At 36.6% G+C, this 19,634-nt stretch overlaps 1 protein-coding gene across 8 annotated transcripts in view; it reads left to right on the top strand.

Moving 5' to 3' along the window:
* Positions 1-19,634, top strand: part of BANK1 (B cell scaffold protein with ankyrin repeats 1) — a 132,183-nt gene that overhangs the window by 25,779 nt on the left and 86,770 nt on the right. For 7 of the 8 annotated variants that reach the window (XM_085579031.1, XM_077782960.2, XM_085579030.1 and 4 more), the window contains 3 exons: positions 10,397-10,545; positions 11,674-11,812; positions 14,323-14,465. In XM_085579031.1, the coding sequence (XP_085435157.1) occupies positions 10,397-10,545; positions 11,674-11,812; positions 14,323-14,465 (431 nt within the window). The remainder of the gene's footprint in view (positions 1-10,396; positions 10,546-11,673; positions 11,813-14,322; positions 14,466-19,634) is intronic. The other variant, XM_085579029.1, reaches the window with a different exon arrangement.

Below are 19,634 nucleotides of genomic sequence, written 5' to 3'. Positions count from 1 at the left end.
AAGTTTATTGTCAACTGAATGGTTGATATTGAAATAAAGTGATTTGGTGATTTTCCAGCAAATAAAGTCTTGCTTTAAAAGCAAAAGTTTAACTTGAAATCTTTGCAGAAGTTTCCTGAACAGCCGTTCTCAGTCAGCTTTTGGCAGACATTCTGAAAGCACTGACTGTCTGCAGCCTTTGCTAGTTAATGATGTCTAGTTATTTCTAAGAGGACCAAAGGGATCATCCATTGTGATGAGTGAAAGAGCCAGTTAGAAATGAGGGGTTCCCAGTGATGGTATCCTGTATGTGAGGTTATAGTTGACTCCCAAACAAGTGTAAGAAAATGTGCAGCAGCATTCCTTCTGTAGTGATGCAACAGGGAACAGTTACCTAATAAGACCACAGAGCTTTGGAGGGAAAAGTAGCCCAAGAAGTGGAACGATTGGATTTTCCAAGATTCAGGCAAAAGATAAGATGACAGCTGCAAATTAGCCACTATTTGTGCCTTCCAGAATGTAGGAGAATCTTCAGGTAAACAGATGGGGTTTGACTTAAGAAGAATCCTGAAAAAGTATTTCCAGGGACTGTCTCTTCTCTATGCTTCTTCCTAATAAGAAGCAAGTGTGTGAAACATACAGAAGTGTCAGGAGAAATTATAAGCCAAGAAAGGGTTTTTGCCAGAACCCTATAAAATCTCAAAAGAATGATGCTTTAGGTAAGGTCTGAAGTGGATAGTGGTTTGCTGAAAGCTGAAGTTTTTGTATATACAAGCATGATACAAAAGAAAGGATAATCTGAAAGAAGGTAGAATTTTATCTTGAATTGGAATTAAACAGAACAGAAGTATAAATGAGAAATCTAAAGCAACAAGGGTGCAAAGAACAGTGAGTAGATGACAGAATATATTAAAAACAAGATCACTTAAAAATACTACTATATTCATTAAAACAAAGATAGATAGGGAATGAGCAGGCGCTAACAATCAATAAGAAGTGATTGACTAAAGTGAATTGTGCAAGGCCTTGAGGAAAAAGGTCAGACAGTACATTGGAAAATGGAAAAACAATATGATCACTGAAATCCTTTGGGGAAATATGAGCTACAAGCAGATGTGAAAACAATTGATTTGCTGCTGAGGGAAAAGATCCAGTTGTGGAATGCTAATGACCATAATATGAATATATGAGGACTCAGTCCTCGTATAGCAGTCTTCAGTGATAACAGAATAAATCAGCTCTTCAGCCACTCACAAATGTTTTTATGTGTTTTCTTTAAATTTGGTTTCTGTGTAAGAAAAGAGGACTTGTTATAATTACTACAGAGCTGTATTTTGAGAATACCCTTTGTGGTTCCTCGGGAAGTTTTCTGTTCCCCAAAAAAATCATTATTTATAATTTATACTAGGGTTGAAAAATGAAGCAATTGTACTAGGATCTGGGTATACAGCCTTGTCACCACAATATAAAATATGAATGCATTATTGTGGAACTGCAAAATAGAGCTAAACTCAGATTAGGTACCCATTAGGTGATACTCAGTTTGTGAAAAGGCTCCTCCCCTTCTGTGAAACAGCTTTGTCTTTTTTAACATTTGCCACTAAAGCTTTTATCCTAGCACTAATTAACTGAAGCAATTAGGGGTGGGCAAGTGGAGCACAAAAGGTAATTTTAAAGGGTGATAGCTCTCTGCCAGGTTAAACAGCAGACATGTTTTGGTCCTGCTTAGAGGACCAAAGAGATCTCATCAAGGTAAGAGGTATGTGCATACATGTATATCTGTATCCTTTACCAAACTAAACTGAAGAAAGGCCAGCATTTTTTATCAAAACAAATGGCCTCTCCTCTGAAGATAAATAGCTCTAAGAGTTCATTTGCTATGCTGTTCTTTCCCTAAAATGCTATCTAAGGTCCTATTTTAATAAAATGTGTCTATTCTGTTGGATTAAAGGACATTGTCTAAAAAGATGAAGACCTCAGATTACCTTATGATTAATAACAAAAGGAAAATAATCAGGAGTTAGAAAACAAGCATGGTTTTCAGATGTGTCTAAAAATATCACTCTTTATTGTGTTCCCAGGAAAGCAGTGTACCTTTTAGCCCACTTAAGGGGTCAATAGATTTTAGCTATTTCAAACTAAAGGTGGGAGTAAATTGCAAAGCAGCCTGTCCCCAGTGAGTCAGTCCTGCTGACAACTTTTTTTTTCCCTTTTTTAATACCAAACATGTCTGGCATGAGTCTTTCTGCTGACAGCAGCTGTGGCAGCATGGCACAGGAGATGTGGTCTCTTAGACAGACAAATCCCATGTAATTTAGAGCTGTACAGATCAAGAACAGCATCATAAATTTAATCCAGACATTGATAAGACCTCTGTGCAGGTATTGAAGCTCTGCTGTCATCCTGAGACTAAGGCATCCTCTTTGGTAAATGACCTGCTTCAGTCCAAGCTAGCTTCTGTTACCAGATTGATTTAAGGGATGCTGTAACATGGAGTATATTGTCTGGTGTCAGTACACATTTTGATATTATTAATGACATGTCTGAGCAGAGTGAAGGCTAAGAATGCTTGCTGCCAATGCCTCCCCCCAGTTGTGAAAGGACTTCAATTATGTTAAACTTCATGACCTTCCATCCATGTCCTTTTTTGATGACTTTTAAAGAGTAGTCTGTATAAACAGAATAGCTTCAAACATGGTGAGAGGGGAGAGTTTGGCTACTTAGTCATTGAGGAATTTCCTCATTCCTTGAGGGTGATACCTGTAAAAACTTAAACCCCTTTTCAGCTTGAATGTTGTGCCTCCCTGAAGTATGTTTTGATTCTCAGACACTCCTCTCTGTGTCCTTTTATATGTGTGTATTTCTAAATGTAGCAGTGTGCCACTTCTGTGTCCAAGCAGAGAGTGCAGTTTGAGCCAGGCCAGTTATGAGAGGCTTGGAATTTTGAAATAAAGGACACACTTGGCAGCTGCAGCTGGCCCCTTTGCAATAATAAGGAATTTTCTGGAGGATTTTATCAGACTAACAAATTTGGGAGGTTTTACAACCCTGGATGCTTCTGCTATCAGTCCTTTTGTCTTCAGTGGTCCTTTGAGTCGGGAGCAGGAAGATAGCTTGTCTCAGTTGTAGCACCACATCTCATTTTGGGCAATGTTTAGTGTTGTATAATCCTTCACTGAAGCAGAGGTGTGAGATGTGTGCTGATAGCACAGAAGAATGGAACAATAACACCCAAGTGTTCTTACTGTGGTAGAACTCCAGTAATTCTGAAGTGGATGGAAGGACTTTAATAAAACATTAGGCTTCAATAACTGAGAACTTCTGGTACACACAGAGGGGCAAACTTCAGTTTGCTTCTCCCTGGAGAAGTATGCAGACTCCAGAGACTGGAAATAGCAGGCTTGGGCTCCGTCAACAGCTCTGCTCAGCACCCAGATGACCTCAGGCAGGTAGTTGTTATTTCCAAACTAATCAGTATGCCTAATAGAAACTTTCTGAGACAGTCTTGCTATGTGTCAAACTCATCAGAGTAGTCATGTTCCTAGTGCTGCTGGTTAAGCTGAAAGTCATGGATTTCATTGCAGAAAAAAAATAAAAAATAGAATGAGTTGATATGCAATAAAAGAGAAAATCAGTCCCAAAAAGCATCTAAATATATCCATCCTAGCTGGATGACAAAATCAAACATGTCTTCCAAATCACAGACCAGCTAGAACAAGTTCATTGTTATAACCTTAGATTGCCTCTGAATACAGAGTTACAATCACATGAAAGTATATATGAAAAGAAATGCCTACATTTTCCTGCAAGTTATTTCTTAAAGATTATTGATAAACTCATGGTAAATAGCCTTTTGAAGGCAGAATCTTTTGTTTTTACTGTCAGATCCAAAAAGGCTGCACATAATAAGACTTTCATATTCTCTTTAGATGCATTAATGATGACTCCATTGGGCTACAGTTATATCAGAGTGATGAATTGCTGTGTACAAAAACATACCTGATAATAAAAGAACAGGTGAACATGTACTTCCACAGCAAATCAATCTTTGCCTACATATGTATAGTAACTCAGAAAGTAATAGATGTGGGGGGTGCAGGGATTGCTGTTATGGGAGAAATAGATTTTAATGAACATTACAGCACCATTGGTTGATAAGAATACATAACACCAACTTTATATATAATATTCAGAAAAGGAAAAACTGTTCTTGATAGCTTTTAAAGCAGTTGTCAGTTTGATACTTACTTGAAAGAGAAGTTGTGCACCATAAATAAAGTAATAGAAATATTTTGGAGATGTGGGCAAAATAGGCCAACTTACAGAAAGCTACTGTTTTTGACAGAAGAACTCAACCATGCAGGAGAAACGGGCTGAGAATGCTTTTGAGAAAAATTAAAATAACTGTCAGTGTATTTGCAAAAGATAGTTCTCTCAACATGGAGAGAAGCATTATTTAAAGCTTATTAACTAATAAATGTTTATCTTGGTTTGGAATTTATTCATCACGGAAAACAAAATAAATTAAGACTGAAGTAATTTTTTTTTTTGTGTTTGAGTATGTATTAATAATTTTCTGTGAGTTTTGGAAACCTTATCATTCCTAAGCCTTCTCTCACCATTGTAAAAGAAAACTTCAGCAGAGCAGAAAAGGAGATTTGCTATGAAATAATATCTTAGAGAGTGCTTATGGTAAAAATGAGTAAATCCCTTGTTCATGCAAGGAACACAGTCCCACTGAAAGAAACCTAGTATGGTGGATGTTTTCTGCCTCCCTGTTTCTCACAGCCTTTCTCAGGAAACTTATAGAGCAATTGTATTTATTTGTGCAGTTAGAGGCTCCCTTTGAATCACACTCTTCTGCACTCTCTGCTGAGCTCATACAGCATTTACAGATACCCACACTTTAACAGGATTGTCTTTCATAAATATCTATGATAAACTTGTGGTGGACTGCAAAAAGAACATGATGTGTTTATCTCTTTTTTCATTATTTTTTTTTCCCACATTACAGGAAGTTACTTCATTTTTTCTCTATATGTGTCTTCTTTAATCCCTATTTTTGCTGGGCATTCACAGAACCATTTGACTTCAGGCTTCTGAATTGTGTGGAAGTTACTTATTCATGGGAAGCTTTTCAGTTGTACCTCACAGAACCCAGTGGCATCTCCTCTGCCTTTACCTCACGTTATGCTGGAAAGTGCACCTACCATACTACATAGGATGCCTCCTGCAGTTAAAGGATCTGCTGTAATCCTCTTTTTTAAAATCTTTGTCACTGGAACACCCTTATTTTTCTTTCATGTGGCAAGGTGGCCACAGGTGCTAGATTACCTTCCCATTCCTTATCATCTGCCTAACTTGATTTACCCATATTTCTCATTCTCTTGTATGATGTGTGATCTAGGGCTAATTGAGGACCCTTTTCATACCTCAGTTTCAGTTCTTCAGCTGGCATTGCTTTAGCAAAACTTGAGGAAGAACTAAAATTTGTAAAGCTAGCAGGCATTTTGCTTTTGTAAAACCAGCCTAATTTTGACTGAAAGATTCATTTTGTGGTTAGCCTTAGAAAACACATAAATCTTTCATAAGTTTGTTTTCTGCTATTTTTAATGCCCTAAATCTGTCACGTACATTGTTGACTCAAAACATGTAGCAACTACCAAGTAATCAAAGACTGAGAACAGTTCAAATTCTCATGTAGGCTGCAGTAAGGATAACTAAAGAGTATATTTGAAAGGTTATAATTTAGGGGTGAGGGGGAAGTTAATATGGCAGGAGAGTTGCTTAGAAGCTGTGGTGAAGCATTAGTTGCTGAATGCACAGGAGACTTGTGATGCACTATGAAAATTTCTTAGTTTATCTAAAGGACTACAATTTCAAAATCATGCCATTAATTTAGTTCAAAATATTAAATTGAAAGCAATAGTGTGTTCCAAAGGGTCTTACATAAAAGATATCAAGTTCATGTATTGAAGTTACATCAATTAGGAAAGAACACTGAAGTGGAATTGAAAACATCAGCACTATCCTCAAGTTACAGTAAATGTGTGTTATATTTTAGTATTTAAAATGAATGTAAATTGAAGATTAGACCTTTAAATGTGGATATCAGCAGCAGATATTTGTCAAAATAAGCCAACAAAAGTAATCTGATGGAAATTAAGCATTACCCTCTCTAATAGATTATAATTCCCAGTAGTATTGCCCTGATTGCTCAAGGGAAGATTGTGATAGATTTTTTCTTTCATTTTAGCTTCTGGCTCATAGTGTTGTCTATACATCATTGGATATAGTTAATAATTTCTTATACTTTGATCCTACAAGAAAGAGTCTGGTTTTATTCATCAATTATTTTAATTGCTACTGCTACATTTTAAAAACCTCACCAATACGTTGCCATTATATAAAACATTAAAAGAACACATTCACCAAGTAAAAAATACCCTTTAATAGATCCTCTCTCTTACATAGTCCAGCATAATAATGATGTTCCTTTTATGTTTCTTTTAAGATAATCTTCACCCTCAATTGTAAATTCTGAATTTTTCTCAAAGCCTCAGGAATTGGTGGAGCTCCTTAGCTGTTGCTCCCAGGTTAAAAGCAAGAGTGTAATGAGGAAAAATAATTAACATGTCCAAAATCTCTAAATATTCAAACATCTAGCAACACCTTCTGCCTACATAAAACAAATATTGTCTTATTTTGCTTTATTTGTGTTACTACAGTCTTATTTTTGTAGTATTAATACCTTTATTAGCTGCTTTGTTTCAATTAATGCCAACAAGCAGGGGCTTGTTTAATCTCTGGTGTATTGCTTGTTCAGCAGTGACAAATAACAGTTCATATGGTTGTTTCACATTCCACATTTTAGGATAGATCGTGTGGAACTTGTAGGAATTTGAGGAATGGAGATGGTGTCTCCAAACTTTGGTGCCTGTATTGCAGGCATAATATAGATCCCTGTGGTTCTTGTAGTGTTCATGGTTCATTAATTGTCAGGTAGACCTTACATTTAGTGAAAGAGGTCTTTCTTGATGATTTTTAGCCAATAAATTTATAGCCACTTCCAAGTCAGCAGAGGAATCCTAATCCTCTTAAATATCCAAGTCTTTGATGTAAGAGTGACATTTCTTAATAGTCTCTTATTGGGATAGCTGTGCTATCACAGTAGTGACTAGGTTGAAGTTCTGATATTGCATTTAGATGTCACTAGGCATAATAAAAATTTTAAAGTGCACTAAAGAACAGGGAAGAAAATGTTATCCCAATTTAAACCAGCTTGTTAGCAATAGGATTTATGTTCTCAGAATTATTGGCATTAAAAGGTGAAAGTGGCTACTATCATCTTTGGTAAGTAGAGTGCAGACTGTAGAAATAAAAGTTGTCATGAACTTTACATAGATTAGAATGCATCTACATGATCCTTGAAGAACAGTCACTGACAGATGACTGACATCTGAGAATCCAGTGCCTTCCAGAGTTGTTATTCATTCCTTTCATTTTGTCAGTCTGATAGTGGAATCTTTCTTGTCTCTGTGAGACTCTTTTGCTTAAAATGGTGGAAAAAATTAAGAAGCAGCGTGTACCTCATATGAGTTATCTTCTGAAGTGAATTCTGTGTGTGTAAGTGTAAGATTTATGAGTGACTTAAAATGTGAATACATTCCCAAAATAGCACTGTGGACATATATGATCACGGGATTATAGGAAGGTTTGGGTTGGACAGGGCCTTAAAGACCAGTATAAGGGTCTTGTTCCAATCCCCTAGCCATAAACATCGACACCTTTCACCACCAGGTTGCTCAAAGCCCATCCAATCTGTCCTTGAACACTGCCAGGCATGGGGCATCCCCAGCTGTTCTGGGCAACCTGTGCTGGTGTGTTACCACCCTCACTGTAAGCTATTTCTTCCGCATATATCTAAACTGAACCCACTCTCTGAGTTTTAAGCCATTCTCCCTTGTCCTATGCCTGCATGCCCTTGTAAAAAGTCCCTCTCCATGTTTCTTGTAGGACCTGTTTAGGGGCTGGAAAGTATCATAACTGTTTTCCTCAGCAAGAGTTCATTTTTCTGAAGGGCAGTGCTAAATAAAGTCTATTCTTCACAGTGATAATCAGAGAAATTATTGCACTTAAATTCCAAGCTGGATTAGTTAAACTGCATTGAACTGTGTGTGGGTTATCATTCAGAAACAATAGCCTTTGTTCAGTGCAGTGTGTTCAGTGTATTTAATTTTTAAAGTAAATTAAAGCAAATGGAATTAATGCTGCTTTAGTAAAGTACATCTTTGTGTAGGTTCAGTGTAATTTTAACAATCTATGCTGAATTCACAGCTTTATTTCAGGATTATTTTGCCTTAAAGGCATGAAAATATAAGTAGGAGTAGGATGGGCAGTTTTTACTAGCTAAGGATGATCATTAAGCCTGCTTAATTTAGATTAGATGTTGAAGGAAACTTCAGGTTCTTTAAGGAATCATGGACATTTGATTGCCTTCCTTCCCTTCTTCCCTTAACAATTAAAGCATATCCCTGGATAAAAAAGATTCTACAATAGGATGCCATGGTATAGCTGCATTTAGCAGATACATTTATTATAGTGGTGATTTTTTTAAATCTATGCCTGAAGCAATGCAAGATTGGTAAGGAAAGGAAACATTCTGTATCAGATGAACTGGTGCATATGAGGAAAGTAAAGGCAAGCAAGAAGTGGGAAAACTGATTGTAGCTTGCCAGTACTGACACTGTCTGGAAAGGTTTATGTGCCACTTAGGAGCACTGTATGGTTTGTGTACCTCAGTCGCTTGGGCACCTTTTCAGAGAAATACAAAATGGCTGTGGTACTTCTTTGAGCAAAGCCAAATTGCTGCGGTTCTGTATTCTGCCCATCACTAATTTATTTTAATATTCTATATCCATTTAAGGGGAAAATATGTACCTCAAAAGTTTTTTGTATCCTTTAATGTAACTGACTGTGAGTCTTTCATAATTTGCAGTAATACAAGACAGTGTGGATGTCTCTCAGGATATTGTCTCACTAGCCAGTCTAGATTTTTAGACTCTGGACTGCATGAAATGATATCAATAACCTAACGAGGTGACTGCAGTATACTGACTAATCCTCTGTGATGAAGAGCTGCTGCAGTCCTTTGAGATGGGTGGCGGGAGTGTTTCACACAGGGTAATAGAGTGGAAAGGAGGAGTAATGACACAGCTGAGACATAGCAGGTAAAGGATACCTTTGCTAAAACCCAGGCTTAGTCAGAGCTCTGCAGATGCAGTTAGTTGGCAGTTCTTTTTCATGATTAAAATTCTGCAATGTGGTGAAGGATCCACTATTTTCACTAAAGGCTCTGGGGCCTTATCTGGTGCAGCAAAACAGAAAAGAGACTGATTTCAAGCTACCTTTATAACTGGCATAGCATTTCCAAACACAGATTATCCTATTTTAAAAATGTATGGCTTTCACCCTTCCTTTTGTTCATTAAGGCAGGCAAAGACCATGGAATCTGTGTCAAAGAAATCTGTGTCTCCTGTATTAGTACCGTGTTGTAGGTGTCACTGCCCTCATGTAAAGCCTTCCTGTAGACAGGTGGGTTGATGTTGTAACATATAGCTTACAGTAAAAAATGTGGTGAATCCTGGATTTTGGGAAGAAATTATGATGTCTGGCTCCAGATCAGAAGGCTGAAGAATAGCTTTATAAAACTATACTATATTACTTTAATATACTATTTAAAGAGATACTATATACTACTCTACATACTTACTTCTTATTTACCTTACAAAACTTGTGACTCTTTCTACTCAAGAGTCCGATGCAGCTGGTTTCAATTGGTCCATGAATCCAAACAGTCTTCACCAGAATCCAATCAAGTAATCACTTCAGGTGATACCACATGAGGAAAACAAAGGTGCAGAGATAAAGACTATTTTCTCTTCTCTCTGTGCTTCTCCTGGGAGACAGAATTATGTCTTTCTGTCCAGAGAATGTGAATGTCACATCTAGCATGTGCTTATTTACATATAAAGAAAGGAAAAGTGGTAAAAATCCTGTTTTATCCTAGTGTGTGAGAATTCTGAGATGACAGAACTGGCTGATCTCCCTGACTTTGCTGTTCACAACAATTTCAATCTAAAGGCTATGTCCCTTTTTGTTTTAAGAAGACGAAACATATGTACAGAGCCTGTTCATGTAAATCAAGGCTGCAGGATCAAAACTTCGGAGGCAAGCTCTATATCAAAGGAGGACATCTCATCACATTTACATTGAGGGAATTTTGGCAGGCTTTCATGTGTTGTCCTTAATGTGACTCCAAATCCCATATGAGTAATACATTGGAAACCACATCATTGCCATGTTTGGTTGGTTTAGGATTATTGACAATGTTCTCATTTCACATTATTTATTTCAGGTTACCAGACTATCTCTGATATTAACTTGTCAGATGTCAGTGGAACATCAGAAGAAACAGACCTCACTTCTAAAACAGATGTACTTTCTGAAAGATTAGAAACTAATGAGCAGTCAGCATTGGTGCTTCCAAGAAGAATATCATGTGAGGTAAGATTTCTGGATGCTACAGTCTTTGGGATAACAGTCATTGTCCTCCTTCTCCTGCTGCAATCTCATTCATACTACATCTGCTATTTGTTTCCAAAATTATGAAGGGACCAAAATGAGAGTGCACTGAGACTGCAGTGGGATTTATTTTGCCTTTGTGTTGTATCCACACTGCAGTCAAAAGATTTGGAACTAAAGTAGTTTGGAGACAGCTCTATTAGAGTTATTTAGCAGCTTGAGTTGAAGTGTTACTGTCATGTGAGCCTTATATTTCAGAGGGAGCAAATAATCAGGCACTCTTGAGAGATGTGAGATTTGTCTTGGCAAGAATCCAGGATGGGTGTATGTATACATGTATATGTGCCCATACCATAAATGACACAGGGCTTGTGTCAGTACAGACCTAGTTTGAGTTTAAATTAAATCAGAATATGTACATGTCTGCATACATATGCAGTGGACATACATATTCATATATGCTTTTAATCAGTGGCTGTGAGAAGCAGAGGAAATAAAAAATCCAGCACTTGCATTTCTTTATTTAAGTGGCCATGGTCAAGCATGGAGGTTGCAGTGTACACAGAATGTCACAGAATTTGTCTGCTGTCTGTCTTTTAAAGATTATTTACACACATTATTTCATTGTTGAGATCAGTACAGTTCTCAGGGAGTGACTTTGCCTCTGGGTCAGGAGATAGTAGAGGGCTATTGTCTCACATCACCTGCTGCTTCTGTCTACTGTCACCTTACTGGAAGAGGTTAAGTGGGTCTAAAGTATTTTAGGTTATTCTTACTAGGTTGGATGTCATTCTTCTAGACTATAGAGGGGCCTTAGAAAATGCAACAATTTGCCTACATATGTATTTAAAATACTGTTTTAAAATATTCTTATGTAAGCTGAATTTGAAAACCTATGTTACTTGTGTCTTTCATGCAAGAAAGGAAACACTAAAGGAAAGCTCATTTAATACTAAAGGAAGCAGTGAGATACCATCATATTTTGGTAGTATGATTTTTTTGCATGAAGCTGTTGGTAACAGAAAGTTCTTTCAATGCACTTCCAATATAATGTTACACTTTCAATATAATTTTCTGAAGGGCTAATGGGAACATATTTTAATTTTGTAGAACCCTGGTGAAATATTCATTCTGTTGAAAGAGGAAATAGATGAAGAAACTCTAGAAATTGAATTCATAACAGATAATCAACAAATTAGAATGCAGACAGCCTCTTGGAACAAAAAGGTCAAATATGTGGAAGCCCCAGGTAAGAAAAATATTCTTTACCTTTAAGAAAAGCTAAAAAGTTTCAACTCCCTTCACTTTTTCTGATAAGTAGTTCCCCTTTCTGCTATTTTGTGGGTGTTTCCTGTAAATGAGTTTTGCACACGTGACTTTTAATAATGCAGAGAAGCCTTTGATTTATGGGAGCCTAGGTTCTATTAGATTGTTTTTTTGTGGTAAAATGGCAGGTGGCAGTCTTAAAATGTCATTGATTAGTTACAGATTAACATTCTCCAAAATTACTGCCATAAAATACAAACCTAATATTCTTTTCTTATTACTCTGTTACTAAATGTCTCAGTTTATATTTAATGCAGCAAATCTGGTTGTTCTCTCCATAATTCTTACTGATGCAGGAAATAGTCTCTTTTTTCTGTTCCCATTCATGTCATTTCTCTGTATCACTCATCTCTGCTAGTTCCTAATTTTTTTTTCTATTGCTTCATCCATAACTAGTTGATAACAGTTTCAACTATTTAATAGTTTCTCTTAGAAGATCTGTGCAGATTTAAGGGGCATACCTATCCCCATTCTTGATGCAAGTTAAGAATTAAAACATTTCTTACTTATGCATTCAAAGTATAGTTTGCTTTTGGGCTATGTGCTGTGAATTGCCAGAGGAAGCACATAATATTACATAATATTTTACTATAAAATGATTGCAATATAATTTTAGATAGGATTAAATACTATAAAAATGGGCTACAATTTTCTACTATGGCTTCTTGGAGCTATGCTTTGGTAATTCTGTGACCTGATGATTTCTGTGAGTCAGGACTGGTGAGACTGCACCAGTTGAGAGCTTTGTCCAGTTCTGGGCCCCAAGCTTTGAGAAAAATACTGAAGTGCTGAATTGTGTCCAGAGAAGGATAATTGAGCTGGGGAAGGGTCTAGAGAGCACCTCACATGAGGAGTGGCTGAAGGAGCTGGTGTTGTTCTGCCTGGAGAAAAGGCTGATGACTCTCTACAACCTACCTGAATGAAATCTGTGCCAGGTGGGATTTGATCTCTTCTCCCAGGCAATCTGTGGCAGGGCAAGAGGACAAGGCCTCAAGCTACACCAGAAGAGGTTCAGGTTCTATGTCAGGAGGAGTTTCTTCACAAAAGTGTTTGTTAAACCTTGAAACAGGAATCGCATCCCTGGAGGTGTTTGAGAAATGACTGCATGTGGCACAGTCTTGTTGACAGGTTGGTCAGCAGTCAGAAGTTGAACTCAATGATCTTGGTGGTCTTTTCCAGCCTAATGAATTCTGTGATTTTCATCCTGAACCCTGTCCTGAGATGATGGCCATGTATGGGCTGACGGTTCTTTATCATTCTGGTGGTGCAGAGAGTTTGTTTTTAGAAACCTGACTGGAAACTACTTAACAAATGGGAAATTTCCATCTGTAACTGGATTTCAGAGAACAAAAGCTGCACTCTTCATGCACAGATCTTAAGAGTCTTCAAATTTTTTTTTGTGTGAGAACACTGTTGGTCACAAAGAGGTTTCTGTAGTAGGTGAAGGAATAAAGTGTGAAAAGTAAATGAAATATTAAAAAATTGTCAAAGAGCTGTAGCCAAGTTTAATTATATTTTATTTATAATTTGTGTTTGGTATTTATTCTCTTTTAAAATCTGAAAAAGTGTTAATTTGGAAATATCCTGTTTTAGGTCCATCTGATATGATGTTATAGGACAAATGCTGTGGTTTTGTTGTTTTTTTGTTGTTTTTTTTTAAGCCCACATTTGGGCAGTTTCCATTTAAGTGATTTAATGTGATGTACTATTAGTACATCTAGTTTCCCTCTCCCTATTCCTCTTCTCCATTTTCAGAATTGCCCCTTTTTTCACTGTTTTGTGGGCAGAGTTTTTATTTTAAGAAGACTGTGCTAGAGTGGTCCAGCAGTATGCCAGGCACAACAAACACTAATGGGTTGGGAAATGTGCTCATAAAGCAGGCTTGTGCTGCACACACAGAGCAAATCATGCTTAAGTAACAGACTACAAGTGCCTCTCTCTTGGCTTTTGCAAGGTAAACAACTGGAATGGATTAATTATTCTGCAATTCCTGCATCCTAGCTCAAATACAGTTTTTACTGCAATTAAGAAAAATGTTTCATAAGATGAATAGTGATTGCTCCATTTGTTAAATGCACTTTTCATTAACATGTAGGCATAAGGGAGCTGATTATAGGTCATCAGTCTATCAAAGGGCAGTTGGAAATTTTAAGCATTCTATTTTCATCTCCTTTCTAATGTGAAGCAATACAATAGCTTTGCTTTATACAGATTCAAATATATGTATTTTCTTTTGTCAGTTTTCTGATGTTAGACACAAAGACCTGAATAAAAAGAAACTGACTACACTGAATCATCTGTGAAACATAAATCCAGTCAGTTCATCAACTCTATGTTTTTCTGTGATGTTCCCTGTTTTTTACTCATTCCATGAGATCTCTGGTCTGGGACTGTAAAATTTTTCAGCTGGTGTTCTGATTTGTGTTTTATAAGATTTTCCTGCTGGCCCTGTATATGTAAATGTCTACTGTGGGGGAGTCATTAAGACGACAGCACAGATTGAATACTATACTGCACTAGAGGAAATTGAACCCATTTTAAAGAAAGTGGCTGATCCAATAGCTTTCACTTGTCAGGTAAGTTGACTTCTCAAATTTTAATTAAAGAAAAATAGACTGTAAGTGCCTAAAAGAACTAAGAGATAGTATGCAGTCTTTTGATTGCACAGGAATTTGTAATGGCTCAGTAGTAGGCTCAGGATTAAGAAGCCTGCCTCTCAGATGTCTAGTTGTAAGCAAGCCACGCAAGAAAAAACAAATTTTTCCATGTTCTTTTTTTGCTTAGAGAGTGAGGTGAACGTCCTTTGTGCTGTATATGCCCAACGAGCAACGTACTGCACTCTAAAGGTTGAAAATAAGAATAAATATTAGTGAAGTCCCTCTCCATTTAAAGTGTTACTTTTTGTGTGTGTTCTGAAACCAATAGAAGCAAGTGATCTGAAAGCACATTGTATTTGGAGGGTTATTATTCATTCACCATCAAAGCAAATTTTTCTGGCATAGCTTGTATGGTTGCTGTTCATATAGAGTCTATTTACAGCTGCTGAATTCTCATTCATGTGATTTGCTGGTTGCCATGCAGATTCTTTGCATATATTTAGAAAAAAATCATATTTTGAGCTGTGTTTCAGATCAGCACAGCAGACTGCAGTGCTCTGCAGCATGTTCTTTCCCAGTGGCACATAAGAAATAACAAGAAAAAAAGCACATATTAGGAAGGGATGGACTCTCAAGTGTTATTTGTTGAATGGTGGGTAGCCCAAGCAGACCTTGCACGATGTCTATATTGTAATTGCAAAGCCAGAACAAAAATAATAGATGGTGTTTCCAGTGCAGACAATCTCATTTTCCTGTGACAAATATACCTTATCCACCACCTAAGGCATTACACTCATAACAAAAGGATTAATAAAATATGATGTATTGCATTATTAGTGTTGTATTAAGGATGAGGCTAGATTCCTTCCAAGTGCAAGTTACTTCTGTTCTAGGAAAACAGGCTGTTGCACAGGAAAAATAATGCAACTCAAAGAACAAATGTGTCCTTAAATTCCTTATGGTATCCATAATTTTTTAGCCTGTATTTTGAAGTATATCTAAGTAAGTCTCTAAAAGGTTTCATTTAAACCTTTATGCATAAGAAGTATGCAATAATGATTTAAAAATTTATCATTAACATTGTAGCCTAGATACCTGCAGCACACAAGGTATTTCCACAGTTATTTGTGTTAATCAGGAGTTTGACCCTTCGTTTAACCAGCATGACTGATATTTATTAATGCACATGCAATTCAAATCGTATTCAAATGCAAAAATAATTCTGTGCAGAGCAGTAGTGCACAGCAGGAAATACAGCTGAAGTGTTATGACTATGAAGTATGTTTAACATTTCCCCACCTTTACTCCTCTGAATTATAAGCAAGGGTTTAAATGAGGTGACAGTGCTATACGCTATTATTTTTATTGTTTTGGTAACTGAAAAATTAATGTTAAAATGCTTAATTGGGTAAGCTCTACAGTCCACACAATGGCATGGCTGCTCTGTGGCAAAATATACTAATGGTAATTCCTCTGTCAGTATACATATGTGTCTCATTTAATGGTACCTGCTGGGCCTCAGAGTAACTACCTAGGTAGCTAAAATTTTTCTGCAAACTTTTAAAACATATTCCTGATTTAATGTCAACAAGCTACATCATAAAGATGCAATTTACAGAACATTATTTAATTTAATCTTTAAAATATGTTCACAAAAGGAAAAACAAAACAGACTTGGTACTAATTAGAATTCCCATCAAGTAGCAGCAGTAGTAGTAACTTCTGTTTAACCAGGATAATTAAAACCTTTGAGACTCTCAACTTGTTTGCAAAAGTATCCTGGGGCAACAGTCATTTATCTATGCAAAGTAACAATCAAACACAATGGAAAACAAAACTGATATAAAATAGAAAAGCTTACAACAATTATTGATCAAAGCAATGTGACTCTGATTCAAGAGATTTTCACAAATAGTTGTAATCTGAGAAGTATCTCCTTATTAGAATTCTGTGGTGAAAGGAAACGGCTGCATTAGTTCATACCAAAGACACAGTGCTTTGGTAAAATGCTTATATTATATTCTGTATTGCCTTGCCAACCTTTCCAGCTCCTTTGCAATGCTCCACTTTGTCCCCCAAAAAAGACAAAGAGACAAAACCCAACAAATAATAGGATTACAGCTATCCATTCCTTTTAGTGATGGTCAGATGAATTAGTGGATCTTAGTGGGAGACTATCAAAATGTGGTACCATACATTTATGGATGTGCTTTTTGAGAGCAATTAAAGATTGGAATAAGCTAAGGTTTAGATTAAACATAATCTAAGATTTTTACAAGTCACAGTTTTGGATAAAATTCTTTGCTACAACTGATTGTAATTTTCTGTTCCAAATTTTTCCTGAATTTATAAAGCATTTACCAACATCAGCAAGATATTTTAAACAACCAAATAAATACTTAAAATATAATTGAATAAATAAATAAAATTAAATTAGTTTCTTTGCATCAGTTTTGAAAGAAAAACTGAAATGTTAAAGTAGGATTATAACTGAATCATAATGATGAATGGATTTGCTATGACAATATAGGAAGGTGAAAGTTGTCATTATTTTTGGTTCTCTCACAATTCTGCATTCAATAAACTCTCTTAGGGAGTTTATGTTCTTAAAGTAACCTATTGTACAGTGTAATTTTAATGTTTTTATAATTCATAATTAAACTTTTTTATATTTCATGTTTTACTTTGCATCAACTAATCATTTCAGCATTCTGCTGGATTCATCTGCTGGATTGATTTTTTCTCTGAGTTTCTACCAAATGGAAATATTGATTCAATTATTTAGTGTTGGGGTTTTCTGGCATAGATTTATTTGGTTTCAAAATTTTAAAAAAATTGAAGCTAAGGTCATATCCTTATTACTGAAGTTAATAAGTTCACGTTAGCTTGAGCGACTTAGAATATCTAGAGAGATTGAGGAAGTCTTTATGACAAGCATTGGTTGGATAATATTCCTGTGATTGTGAGATACTTGGTATCTTACATGATGGTTTTATCATAGTCATTAAACAGGATTCCAGTTACAGTTGATATTGGAAAAGAAGAATGAAAATAAACCGCAGCCTTCTCTATGAAAACATGTAAAATAGCTATATTTATGTGGTGATATTTTGTATGCATCTCTACCTGATCCCCAGAGATACTACATTTGAAGCTGTATTTAATATTTCAATCTTCTCAGCTTCATCAACAGCTGTTATTTTAAAATGCTTCTTTCTTTTCCTCTAGGTATGAAAGCTGTCCATATTCTATCACTGGCTAAAATTGTCAGAAATGCCTGACTGATTTGAAACCTAGCTCATTCTCTTTGGCAGAAGCAATCCAGATACGGAAGTGCATATAAAGTAGGGTCTGATATGTAAGAACTAATGAAGAAGTTCATCTTTATGTAAATGTAACCTTGTTAGTACTGCCAAAGCCAGTGTGGAATATGTTAATTTACTGGCCATGGATGCTGCATTTCAGTGGCACACATTTTCAGGACTTGGTTAGCAGTTATTAAAGAACATAGGTAATCTTGTTCATAAAAGCAGCAAAATATGTACTTGGTGGTCTGTTTTTCAAGGATGCTTTTGGAAGCCCAGGTATGATGGTCAGCACTTGGGGCTTTTCTTGTTCACAGCTGTGTCCTTTTGCTCTGGAAAGGGGTGAGGAGATAGAGATAGTTCCTACAGCAGCAGAGCTGGTACTGGGACAGGCAGTGAGGCTTGTGGAAGGATTTCCAGTACTGGAGCAGAGAAGTTGGCTGTGCTTCAGAGAGTATGGAAAGAATTGTCTACAAACTCACTGGCTTAGTTCTGGGGGGCTGCAAGGACATAGAGGGGAAACTAGCACTATTGTGTATTTTCTCTAGGGTTGTAAATCTTTATTTGGACAAAAGGTGGGCTTTCTCAAACTCCTGAATGGCTCAGAGATCTCTTGCAGGGTGCTTAACTTTAAGTTCAACTTAAATTACAGTTCTGCTTCTGTTGGCTTTGGTGAAGCTCCCCCAGGAATTTCAGGTTTGTAATGCTGGTGAGATTTCTTGGGCCTATAGAGATCTGTGTAAGGTATGTTAAAGTACATAAACACAGCAGACTTTGAGTCTGTGAGTGCTCTGGGGCAGGAATGGGCAATAAAGTAAAAGTCTCTAAACCAAATTGTTTCTTGAGGAGTGTCCCTTTATGACATGGAGCTGAATAGTGCAGAGTGGCCCTATTCCTACTTCTGTTTTGCTGTTATTTAAGCTGTTATCTTCACATAAGTGCTGGAACAGGCCCTCCTGTATGTGAGATAAGAGACACAGCTGCCTTTTTTTTTAAACTAACTAATCTTTTTCTTCTTTTTTATCTTTGCTGTAGAATAGCACAACAAAGCTCCCCATTACAATTCAGTTAACAGCATAGCTTGTTAAATCGTTGCTTGAGCCCTCAGATTTTATGTCCCAAAAGTAAGAGGAAAAACAAAAAGTTGAGATGAAAACTTGAGGCAAATTTCACTGATAACTTTGTAGAAGTGCTTGTAATTCATAGAAATGGATAAGCTGATCACTGTAGGGAAGGTCTGTTGAAGTATGAGAAATTTTGCTAGAAGTTCCTGAAGCCCTTCACATTTCAAGAACTTGTTCCATCTTAGATTGGAACACTGTTTTATTTCATGTAAATTTGGTTGTCTGAGGATGAAGTAGGAGCTATGCATTCTTAAGGCACTTCTTCCGTAAGTTTCTGACTGAATATAAGGGATAAGGAAGGGTTTTGGTCTCAGCTCCTATTAAAAAAGTAGAGATTTGTAGGCAAGATATCCCAGAATGCTTGCTGAAAAGAGACTGTGTAGTGCTTATTTATCTTGGATATACAGTACAATCTGAAATGCATTCTGTCTGAAATTGCTCCTCTGGAATTTCAGGACAGAAGATAAGAGGCAGGTATTGTTGGGGAGGGTTTTGTTTGTTCATTTTCTTTTGAACAGAGAGGTTTAGATAGGGAGCACAATGTGTAGAGGGAATCCCTGGCATTTTAAATGGAGATTAAAAATATTACTTCAAGCTCAGTTTGTCTAGAAGCCTACTTAAATTCTTATTCTCTGCAAAGTGGGCTATCTACTAACAGTTGCTTCAGTGAGTACCAATGTTTTTGAGCCTCTTTCTTCTTGACACAGGATCTGCCATAT

Source organism: Lonchura striata, chromosome 4 (assembly GCF_050655825.1).
Source record: "Lonchura striata isolate lonStrDom1 chromosome 4, ASM5065582v1, whole genome shotgun sequence".
NCBI classification, from domain to species: Eukaryota; Metazoa; Chordata; class Aves; order Passeriformes; family Estrildidae; genus Lonchura; species Lonchura striata.
The sequence above is the reverse complement of the archived record's forward strand: the minus strand, read 5'-3'. Positions and strand labels throughout refer to the sequence as shown.